The sequence below is a fragment of the Protopterus annectens genome, chromosome 10.part0, assembly GCF_019279795.1.
Source record: "Protopterus annectens isolate FY-2018-M chromosome 10.part0, PAN1.0, whole genome shotgun sequence".
Lineage (NCBI taxonomy): Eukaryota > Metazoa > Chordata > Ceratodontiformes > Protopteridae > Protopterus > Protopterus annectens.
In genome coordinates, this window is record NC_056744.1 from 979,518,194 (window position 1) to 979,531,027 (window position 12,834).

Below are 12,834 nucleotides of genomic sequence, written 5' to 3' on the forward strand. Positions count from 1 at the left end.
TGTAGAGGAGATAAAAGAACTCCTAAGTGGGATCTTCAGAAAAAGAAAAGATCGAATTACATAGAAATAAATGGGATCTATTTGAACAATACATGCAGAACAATATTCAGGAGGAGAAGTGACAGATTAAGGAAAGGCAGCAATTCAGAAATGTTTGTAATATCAGAGAGAGTGAACAATGACTGTTGAAAAGAAAACTTGTATACTACATGAAGACAAAAAAATGTCACTATGGTTTGTTTTCTTTTCTATTCATATTTGCCTGTCTGTCACACTTTTAGTTGTAATTTATCAATCATGTTTAGAAAACTACACTTTATACACTTTTACATCCCCTATCACATCAGCCCAAGATCACATTATGCTAACTTCAATTTGGTTCTTTCCAGCCTTTCTGATCTTGTTAGACTGCAAAGCCTGGATACAACTATGAAAAAAAGTAGTTTTTTGCTTAACATACACAGCAATCACCACTACCCACAGCAAAGCACTCATAACTGCACCCCATACAAAACTTTTTTACAACATATCAAAGTAAAAATAACAAAAACTATTTTACTTACAGTTTTTTTCAGTCCATTTAGTGTACACCCAGACATTAATGACAAAGTGTGGTGTATGTTTTACAGATGTTCGTGTTTCACTGTTGCAGTCATCACATTTGGGTTATCTGCTTGCAGTAGCCCTCAGTCGGCCTGATTATCAAAGGCTTGAGTCCTGCGTCGGTTGCTGTCTCATCTTCCATGACGTCAGGTAGTCAGGGGTATAAAGCATTCAGCCGACACCATTACATCAGTCTTTCTTGCCTTGCGGTGCCCGAAGCAGAAGCAGTTCGCAAGTGCCGGTCGGCCGACTCCTGAAATTTTCGTTTTCGAGTTTGAGAACCGAAATCTTCAACTAAAGCTAAGTACCCCGTTGGGGAAACTTTTTCTTGCTCTAAACCGATGTCAGTAAAAGTCCTATTTGCATTTCTTGTGGAAAGCAAATGCCTCAGAGATTTTAATTCGTACTGTATTCCTTGCCTAGGCCCTGACCACGACGTACCTCACTGTCGGTTTTGTGCCTTATTCGTCATCGGTATATTTACGCTTCTAAATATTTTGGTACTGGGTTCAATTATCCAGATATGTCTTTGGTAAGCCACCCGACTACTGACATTCCGAAAAAATGCAAAGATAAAGACAGAGACAGGCCACCTAGGTCCAAAGTTGCCAATGATGGTTCTCCTAAGCTAGTCGCCAGTTTGCTGGTACTCACTGAGGTGCTTTCGCAGCCCCTGATACCCGCTACTTCTGATTCGCAGGCCACTACTGAGACCCATTCGGAGTCCGGTATGCCACGAGATGCTTCAACTACGGAATCTGCGGATGTCTCTACCTTGGACGGGTCTGGAGCCGCTGTGCAGGCACCGGCTTCTGAGGGTGTATTCAGGCCTCAGACGCCATCTTCTTCTTCAAGGCCTAAAACTCGATCCATGCCTAGAAATCCAATGCCCAGACCGCATGGTCAGGCCTCTACACCTAAAAAAACAAATGATAAGAATGGCTGAAGACCTTATTATTTTAATCAGGGGAAGCCAACCTTCCCCCTCTGAGACCTAGGACTGAATTTGCTTATGATACTTCTGATCAGGGTTCTGAAATTTCTGTTTCCTCTGATGACCAGGATTTACCTTTATCTACCTATGAGGATTCTGATGCAGAGGACTCCATTCCCTCTGCTTCCCCTCCACAGGATTTCTCTTTTGGTGAAACCTTGCATACTCTTAGGGAGCATTTCCACTGGGAAAGCCAGGATTACTCTGATTCTAAAAAAGATGCTTAGGGATTTCTTACTCCTGCCCCAACACAGGCTTTTAGCTATCCCCCCTGTACTGGACATTGGTGATGATGCCTTTTTGGAATCTAGCTTGGCCCCTGACTCTTTACCTCCTGCTCCCAGAAAACATGATAGATTTTACAGGGTTCCTGACTCTCAAGTTCCTTTTTAAAAATCCTACTGCAGATCCTGAGACCATTTCACAGGGACCCAAGGGCATTAAGGCTACTACTGCCAAAAATCCTACCCCCTCGGATAGAGATTCCAGGGTGCTGGATAGATGGGGTAAGAAGGAATACACACTTCTGCAACCTTGGCCATTAGGGCCTTAAATTGCCAGTTTCATATGTTTAAGTATCAGCAGCATGTTATTGGATTGCTTAAACAGAAAATGATGTTGATTCCTGACTGTGCTGAAAATAAGGATTTAATGCATTCTGCTGAACAAGTTGGAAAACATACTTTGCAATGTGGTTTTGATTCACTAGAGGCATCTTGCAGGGCTGCTGTCACTGGGACTGTACTTAGAAGGCATGCTTAACTTAAGGAGCAATCTTTGCCAGATCATGTTAAAGCTAAATTGCTGGATGCTCCCTTAAATCAGGACCGCCTGTTTGGCAACAAATCAGTAGTAGTACTTAAAAAGATGGAGGAAAAAGCTAAATCTATGCAAACTGTTAGAGATTTCCTACAAGTACAGCCTCCATAATTTAGTAGGCATTGGCCCTCTAAGAATTGGTCTTTTCCTGCCTCTTCCAGATCTTCTCAGTCCAAACCCAGAACCAGCAAAACACCTAGGCATCAGTCCCAAGTACAGGACTAAGGGGCTCACACTTCCAAATCCGGGAGAAGTAAGACTCCCCCCCCCCTATGGTAAACTGTCCCAATGACTTAACTTAAAAACTCCCAAGCCCTTTTCAACTGACTGCCCCTTTAGGGGGAAAGATTGCTCTGCAGACAAAAAACTGGGAACTCATTACCCAGGACAAATGGGTTTTAAATATAGTTTCCCAAGGATACAGATTTCACTTCCACACATTACCAACCCCAAACGGTTGGTCAGAGCTACCCCCAAATCAGTGGGCAGAGGCTCAAAAGCAAGTACTCTCTTTCTTAAGCATAATGGCTATTCAAACTGTACCAGACGAGGAAAAGGGACAAGGTTTCTACTCAAGATATTTCCTGGTACCCAGAAAAGACAACTCATGCTGTCCTATCCTGGACCTTTCTATCCTAAACACCTTTTTGGTGATCCCAGAATTCAAGATGCTAACTCTTCACCAGTTGCTTCCTATGTTAGGCAAGGATGCCTGGTTGGCAACAATGGATTTAAAGGAAGTCTACCTGCACATCCCAATCAAGGGAATCTTGCAGAAGATACCTAAGCTTCAAAGCAGGCTACATGCACTATCAGTTCTCTGCACTGCCCTTTGGCTTATCTACTGTGCCCAGGGTATTCACAGTGTGCCTCGCTCCAGTCATTGCATTTTGCAGACAAAGAAATATTCAAATATACCCATACCTGGACGATAGTCTAATTCAGGCAGAAAGCCTGGACATACTTTTGAGTCATCTGGCGTTTGTACAAAAGGTGCTAACTTTGTCTGGGGTACACCATAAACGAAAAGAAATTACATCTTGTACCCTGCTAACAAATTATATTCCTGGAAGCAAGCTTGAATACAACTTCCCAGATGGGTTTCCTCATGCCAGAGAAACAAATTCATTTGATAGCTTACTTCAAAAACTAATGGCCACAAAAACCCTGCCATCTCCAAGGCAAATACTGCAAGCCTTGGGGTTCATGGCCTTCTGCATTCTCTTAATTCCATATGCAAGAAAGACTGCATATGAGAAAACTACAATGGTATCTAAAAAGCTTATGGTGTCAACATTCTCAGAATCTAGAAACAATGATTCTTATCATACCTTGCCTACAGTTAGAGTTCCTCTGGTGGGCAGAAGCCTGCCATCAAAACAAGGGACTACCATTCACTCTACCCCTGCCACCCAAACCCTAATGACAGACGCATCAGACTATCCATGAGGGGTTCACCTGGCAGGGAAGTGCATTCAGGGCAAATGGAACCCAAGTGAAATGCACATGCATATCAATCAAAAATAAATGTTAGCTGTGCAGAATGCTCTGACAGCCTCTTCAAGGACCACATTCTTCCAGGATAATTAATGGTAAAGACGGACAACACCACTGTTATGTGGTACATAAACAAGCAGGGGGTACCCATTCATATCCCTCGGCAGACTAGCCATGGCTCAGTGGAGCACAGCCTTAAGCTACCAAGTGCACCTACAGGCTCAATTCCTGAAAAGAAAGATAAATACACTGGCAGACAAAATAAGCAGAAATCTCATGGACCCACACGAGTGGGAACTGGAACCATAGACTTTCAACATGCTGATAAACAAATGGGGGAGCCCAGATATAGACCTGTTTGCCTCCCCCTAGAACTACCAATTGGACAAATTCTGCACAAGGACTCACCAGAAACAAGCTTGGAAAGTGGATGCCCTGTCCTTCACCTGGAAAAATCTATCAGTTTCTGCCTTTCATCCTCTGCCTCTCCTCTCCAAAGTACTACTAAAGATCAAACAGGACAAACCAAGGACAATACTGATTGTACCAGACTGGTCACACCAACACTGGTACCCCCCCCCCCCTCTTGTGCAGTGTGTCACTGCTGGCACCATGGCACCTGCCTCAGACCCCTAGCCTGCTGTCCTAGCAGTAGGGCCAGATTCTGCATCCTCAGCTTCAAACCCTGAACCTGGCAGCCTGGCTAATTACCTGATCTCTCCGTTACCATCCCTCAGTAAACAAGTGTTGGATGTCATTCTGGAGGCAAGGAGGCCTAGTACTAGAAAATCTTATGCTGACAAATGGAAAAGATTATGTTCCTGGAACCAAACTCAAGGGATGGGCACAGCAGCGCCCAATTTACCTCAGATTCTTCAATACTTAACTGAGATGCTTCACAAGGGCCTTTCCTTTTCCTCCATCAAAATTCATGCCTCAGCAATTTCAGCTCATTACAACACAGAATCACCCCCTCTTCTCTCATCCACTGCCAAAATTTAAGACCACCCAGGAGAGCCCCAACTCTAGTCTGGGACCTTAACTTTGTATTGGAAAAACTCACTTTACCTCCTTTTGAGCCAGCTTCAAGTACAGAGTTAAAATTCCTTTCTTGGAAAACAGCCTTCATTTTAGCAATCACTTCAGCAAGAAGGGTGTCTGAATTACAGGCCCTTATGGCAGTGGAGCCTTTCATCATCTTTCATGCAGACGGGGTGTCCCTGAGGACCAATCCCTCTTTCATGCCCAAGGTAGTATCCAGTGTGGCTCAATCAGTCTATTCATTTGCCAACCTTCTTTTCTAATCCACAGAAAAAAAGAGGAATGGATACTGCACTCCTTAAATGTGCACAGACAACTTAGATTTTACTTGGACAGGACTAATCCTCAAAGGAAATCTGAACAGCTGCTGGTGGCATTTGCTGCAAGGGAAGAGGGGAAGGCCATTTCAAAGCAAACCACTTCTAAATGGATAGGCCATTGCATTCTTTTCTGCTAAGCACCATGAAAAACCTATCCCACATGGGATAAGACCACACTCAACCAGGGCTGCATCTACCTCTACAGCCTTTCTCAGAGGTGTCCTTACCAGGGACATCCTAGAAGCTGCTACCTGGAGTTCTGTACATAATTTAACCAAGCATTACCATTTGCCAATTTTCTGTAAATTCAGAGCTGGTTTTGCCACTGCAGTCTTGCAGGGCTTTATAGCTGGTCTTAATGTTATCTAAATTCCTCCTCCCATCCTTAGCTTTGGGAATCTACCCAAATGTGATGACTGCAACAGTGAAACACGAAGAAAATAGTACAGTTGTGTAAACTTACCATAAATGTAGATGGTCGAGTGTATTCACTGTTGCAGTCCTTTACCCTCCCTCCAGCCCCCTGTCTTCTTTTGGCTATACCACTATTCTCCTTTACTATGTTTAAAAGCTTTTTGGCGTATTTGCTTTTTTGTTAGAGGTATAACCTTGCACATATATATATATATATAGATATATATATATATATTTAATTGCTTCCCATTAGGGGGGCACCTGACATCTGGGGCAAGAAAAACTGATGTAATGGCTTCGAATGCATACTTTATACCCCTGACTACCTAACGTCATGGAAAATGAGACAGCAACTGACGCAAGACCCAAGACTTTGACAATCAGCCCGAATGAGGGCTACTGCAAGCAGATAACCCAAATATGATGACTGCAACAGTGAATACACTCGAACATCTACATTTATGGTAAGTGTATACAACTGTACTTTCAACAGCCACCAGTTTAACAAGACTGACAAAATGCCTATTTTTCTCAGGCAATATGTCTTGCAAAGCGACATTTCACATGTGTAATCCTTTATCTAATGGGACTGATACTTTACAGTCTCCCATTTAATTGCTAATTTCAGAATGTTGCTAGTCTTCTTCCTAATCATCTCCATTTACCAACAGCAGTCTCTGGTTCAAATCCAATGTACTCCTGATTCTTCTAGTCAACTCTTTTTTCCTTTCAATAAAGGCTTCACTGGCAATGTCTTTTTATGGGCTTTGTTACTGTAAAAATAATTATAAACACAACCCTCCCTTATGTTTTCAGGCACACTTTTTAGCTAAGTTTTTTTTTTCCTCCATTACCTTTTTTTAATTCCAAAAAGGTCTTCAATCCTCCAGGTAAAACATTCTGAAGACAGCTGGATACAGCAGCTTGAATCATACAGCTGCCTCTCCACATTCCTTAACTGCTGGGATAAATTTGCTTCTCTTCTGCCTAGTGTACAGTGGATAATATTTTTCCACAGATGCTCTGCTCTCCCTAGTTTTAAATATTTTTCCTTTCCTCCACTATTTTGTCAGGAGCAATTAATTTTACTGGCATGCCTGTATCTTTATCAATATAATATGGGCTGTTTTTTCATTGCCAGGTTTGGAGCACACACGATGTGCCCTCTCAGTTAACAAATCCTGCTCATGAACACCAGTCCTGCTGCTTATAAAATGAATACAGTATGTTCCGTCCAGGTTCTCTGGTTCAGCAGACATTCCCAAGTTTTCTTTGTGCACATTGTCTTCTAACTCAACTATTTTCTAAACAGTTTTTCTTGAGAAGCCTTTTGTTCTGACAGCTAATTCTTCATTTCAGCTTCTGATTTATGCAGTTTTATCAGCTCAATTTAACAGCTAAAGCATCTTTGATTTTTTGAGCCTTTTATTTTACTGTACATATTCCTTGAATGTTAAGCACCGATGAGTGCATTTGATTTATTTTTTTCCCCTGTAAATTACTGGAAACTGGTTCCTCTACCAAAATTGAAACCTGAACTACTTTTTTGATAAACAGCCGAAAGGTTCTTCACAGCCAGAATTTTTTTCTTTTTTTCTGGTTGGTTGATTTTCTGTTACTTTCTCTAATTTCTTATTTGCTGGCATCCAGGCAATGCAGCTAGTAGATCATAACTAAATTTCCCCCAAGTTAATAACTTTTGCTTGCTTTTTCCCCCCACAACTTAAGTTTTTACACTGGGAAAACTCTAGTCAATCTGTTGATCAGTGGGCAGCCAACTTAGAAGTCTTGAAGCTTTAACTATTAATAGAGTGAGGTAGATTCATGAAATATTAACAAAGACACACAATATACTTAATGCAAACACTAGCCTGAAGAAATCCTAGAATTGCGAGAAGTTAACCTTGGAAAGGATTTTACCACAGACTAGTGCAGAAGTCATTAGTGCACCATACACAGCAACAGCACAACATGTAATAAATGCTCATATTAAAAAAAAAAAAAAAAATCAAAAAAACACTTCTGATGCTCATAACACAACAGGTTAACTTGGCTGGCAAGAATGCTGCAACTTCAAAATTCTCTACACAGTGAACAAAGGCTTTTAGGACAGCCTAGGAATCATGTGTGACAGCATAGAAAGCAAAACACAATTCTTAAAACTTAAGGAATGGTTTTCCCACTGCCAGCAAACAAAAAGCAGAAATCAGTACTATGAACAATATTTTTCCAAGTGGATCTGTTTGTTAAAAAAAAAGATTGTGTTAAACATAATACTAGTATTTAATAATGTTTCATTACTTGCTTTACTTTTTATTTTAGGGACCAGTTCATCCTGTTTTCTACTCTCAGTAAAAGCAGAAGCCATGTTTATGATAAAGGAGCTGTTATGAGTCTGACTGTGAATTTATTGAGATGCAGTCCGACTTTGGAGAAACTTTCTGGATCCATTACACCTGCTCAATATGTGAAAAACTAGGTCACAGCAGCTTATGCATATTAATATATAAAAGCTCAAGCCCATTCACATAATGGGTATACTCAATCTCTGTATTTTACAAGCTAATGTAGCAATGAAAATTTGTGTTTCTTGAAGGGGAAGGCTGTCTTGCACCTAACACTTTAGGGAGTTGTGCCCCCCCCCCCACACACACACACACACACACACACACACATTATTCTCAAATGAATGCATCTTGGGAAAAAAGTGATCATTGCCAAGTCATGAAATACCTGTCTTCTTCCTTCTCTGAGGTGCACCAACCCTGGACCACCTACAACTGATGATAATGAGTACCTACAATGTCAGTAATTACAAGCAAATACCATCTCAAGCTATCATGCTTGAGAAACACACACTCAAGCTCTGATGATTCCAGCAAGTAACCAAGATTTTACTTTTATCTGTACAAAAAAACAAATGATGTACAAGTAAGATATAATATGACTGGTCAATTTTCCTTCCCTTCTTATAATGGACATTGTGTTTTATCAACACTGCATTAACTTTAGCAAATGAAAGGACATGTCTATGGCACAGCAACCACTGCAGCTTTGGGGGAAAAAATGCCTATTACAGCACTGTGTAGCATTCACAAAGCAACATGACAGCGACATGGGAGATAAAGACACAAATCAAGCATAACATTGTTCATAACTATAAACCTCATTTCAAAACAGCATGCTATTAGTGCAGAAGACAAAGTGAAAAGAATGTTTGGACGCAAGTGGATTTCAAAGCAAGAACACAAGTTTCTTATTTGCAGTATCCAAAACAATCTCAATTTAAATATGTTACCAGACATTAAAAAGGCAAATCTGTAGGGCAGTCAACAAAAGTCAAAATTCAGACCATCAATGTAGAATAAACTGAAATAGAAAAAGCAGATATACACAAACAGAAAAACAGCTGCTAGAACCTACTTGTGCAGTCAAACCAGAACAAGACTTAAAAAACCTTCTAATTAACTACTGTATGAGGGAACCTCCAGCAGAACAGTAAACGTTTTTTCAAGAAAAAAAAAAAATTATTACTTTTCATCCATGTGAGTGCGCATTTTCTTCAGCTTTTGCATGATGCTGCTTGTTTCACTCCCAGAAATGGAAACTGGGGAAGTACTTCTGGTCTCTAGGTCTGTCAAGACAGGGCTTGAGGTGCAACTTGGCTTTGCATGTTCTTCTGAAGAACCCAAACTGTTCAGCTCCTAAACACAAGGACAGAAAATTAAATATTAGTGAAACAGAGTTACATAATGACCTTGAAGGTTAAACTGTGTAATGTATTCATCACAACAGCAGATCTTCTGAGGGAGAGACACTTGCAGTTACTGGCCAATGCCTATAATGACATGATTTTCAAGCAATGTAACATCTTTCTGCACAAAAGTAATGCCAGTTTCATACCACTGCGCTTCTGTAAGCTAGTGCATGCCACATAAAAAACTGCAGTACCTGCACCAGCTTTACATCTTTTTGCAAGAAACTTGTTGCAATGGTTATTTGAGTACTCACCATATAAGACTATCAAGAAGACACTTTGAAGTGAACTGTCACTAAGGTATTGTTACAGATGCTTCTCAGGGAAAGTTCTTTTCCCGATCAACAGCTCCCACACTCGTATCATATGTCCACTTCCAGCTAATACCAGTCATGCTCAAAGCAGATATAAAGAGGTTTACAGAATCCCCAGGATCCCTAGTTTTTTTTTTCCAATATCCAAATAAAAAGAAATACAAGCATATACAATTACAAACTTTTAATACTAAATAACAAAACTTCTACCAGTTAACTGAAGAGATCTGCCCAAGTAAAATCATCCCAATGCAGACGATATTTTGTTAGTCTTCACATACCCGTGACAATTTACTTGGATGGGCCTTCTGCAGTGGCCTACCATGTGGGAAAAATCTCTTTAATGAACTCAAAACCCTAAAAGGAAGGTGGTGAGAGGTAAAAAAAAAAAAAAAAAAAAAAAAAAATTAGAAAAGCTTCAGAAGGCAAAATCCTACAGCAGAGATGTAATGATGGATGCCCTATACCAGACAAAGCAAAGGGTTGGCAAGTGTGTGATAAAAACTAAGTTATCATAGCATAAATATCTGCAAGGGACAAATTCTAAACCAGTGACACAGATACTACCCCCCAACTTCCCAGTGAAATCACTTTCACAACACCAGCTACTGTAAGGTTAGCAGACTGCGGCAGAAGATGAAACAGCTGGCAATTCAATTAAAATTTAATACCCACACTTTCAACTCCCTCCTCCAACAAATGAACTGTTCCCCCTTTCAAAAGACTACCACTAAATGATGCCGTTCAACACTTTACCACCACCTTCCTCAACAACCTAAACAGCCCGGCCCCCTGCAGAATAGCTAGAATGAAACATCGCCACACACCCTGGCTTACAATCAACATCAAAGACCTACTAAAAGAAAGGGACAGGGCATGGGAACACTGGCCAACTAACAAAAGCAATGAGAACCTTCTACTTTTCATACAACTTAGGAATAAAGCCACATCTCAGATAAAAGCTGACAAAAAAGCCTACTACATCACTGCACAGAAAGCAAACAAAAACAACCCCAAAAAAAATATGGGCCACTATAAACAAACTTCTGCAACCTGGTAGTACGTCCAACCCCCAACCCTACCACACCTCCATCAAATAACATCGCTACACAATTCAATTCCTTTTTCATACACAGTTCAATCACTTATTAACTACGATCAAAACATCACTACTACAACCCCCATAGCCAACAATGAGGCTGTAAACTCCTCCTTTAACCCCGTCCCAACACACACCATAAAAAAAAAAAACTGCTCAGTAAGCTCAAGCCTACCAGCCTAGCTGCTGACAACTTCCCATCAGAATTCCTCAAAGCTGCCTCTAAAGTCATAGCCTACCCCATTTCTATCATCAACCGCTCTATCTCCGAGAACTATGTCCCACTAATCTGGAAAGTCTCCTATATCACCTCACTACATAAAGGTGGCAACTCTACCGAGCTTACTAATTACAGATCAACTGCCATTCTTTCACCTCTCTCCAAAATACTAGTAAAATGTATTCACTCCCAACTTCTATATTACCTTCTCTCCAGTAACCTCCCACCAAACACACAACATGGTTTTCACCCCTACCACAGCACCACAGCCGCCCTCCTCAGTTTTACAAACACAATAAATGAACACAGAAATCAGAATAAATATGTCTCATCCACCTTTCTAGATCTCTCAAAGGCATTCAACACAGTTTCACACCAAAAATTGCTGTCAGAACTAGCCACATTAAATCTCAGTCATTCTTCCCTAGCTTGGTTCTACAGCTATCTAACCAAACACCAGCAGGCTGTTAGATGGCAACAGGAACTACCATCTCTGCTCCCTGCCAACACAGGAGTTCCACAAGGCTTCATATTTGGCCCCCAACTTTTTACCATCTTTACAAATCAACTACATAAAGCCACATCTCTCGCCTCATATGCAGATGACTCTACCCTCATATGCTACGCCCCCCTCTCTAACACAACTACAGGCTATATAACACAATAATCCTTCCTAGAAGTAGAATCCTGGCTAACTAACGCTAACCTCATACTGAACCCAAACAAAACCAAACTAATGCTCTTTCTCCCCACCAAAACACCCAAACCCCTAGCCACTTTTCAAATACACTCCTCTAACAACACAATCATAAACACCAGCTCACATACCAAATTACTAGGTATCATAACTGATAGCAAACTCAAATTCCACCTACAACTCTCTCAAACCATTAAAAAACACGCATCAAACTAGGCTCTCTCTACCGAATGAATCTTTTCCTAACTAGCCAATCTAGACTAAGCATTGTGAGGACTCATCTATCTACTGTCCTTTACTCTTCGCCCATCTTTACAAACCTTAACAAAACCGACCTTACCAAACTTGAATCAGCCTACAATAAAACAGCCAAGCCACTAGCTCCCCATATAGGTCCCACCACTGCTCTGCCCTACAACAAATAAAATGGCTAGAACTCCCACAGCAAATAACTTGTCTTTACCCACCAATTAATTTACCAGTCAAACAGAACCCCAGCCCTACAACAATTACTCCAAACATATGCCAACACTCAGCAACTCTGATCCTCACAGAAAACACTCATCCAAGAATCCAAAAGCAACAACAAAGCTGGGGAAGCCCTCTACTACTACCACCACATTTCTAAACTTTGGAACTCAATCCCCCAACACATCCTAAATGCTAACAATCTACACCAATTCAAAACTCTGCTCAAAGACCACCTCACTAAAAAATGGCTCTGCTCCTGCACCAAGCCAGGCTAATGCCAGATAAGCCCACATCTGTCTTTTCCCACTTTTTACCATCAACCCAAACCCAGCACTTTAAATCAACAGGAACTACCACTCTGCCCCCACCAAAAACCCCCCCCCCCCCCCCCCCCCCCCCCCCCCCCCCCCCCCCCCCCCCCCCCCCCCCCCCCCCCCCCCCCCCCCCCCCCCCCCCCCCCCCCCCCCCCCCCCCCCCCCCCCCCCCCCCCCCCCCCCCCCCCCCCCCCCCCCCCCCCCCCCCCCCCCCCCCCCCCAACCCCCAAAAAAAAAAAAAAAAAAAAAAACAAAAAAAAAAAAAAAACCAAAA

At 41.6% G+C, this 12,834-nt stretch overlaps 1 protein-coding gene across 1 annotated transcript in view; it reads right to left on the minus strand.

The window, feature by feature from the left end:
* Positions 1 to 12,834, minus strand: part of CEP350 (centrosomal protein 350) — a 3,609,946-nt gene that overhangs the window by 655,529 nt on the left and 2,941,583 nt on the right. The window contains exon 24 of the mRNA XM_044085746.1: positions 9,223 to 9,392. Within this exon, the coding sequence (XP_043941681.1) occupies positions 9,223 to 9,392 (170 nt within the window). The remainder of the gene's footprint in view (positions 1 to 9,222; positions 9,393 to 12,834) is intronic.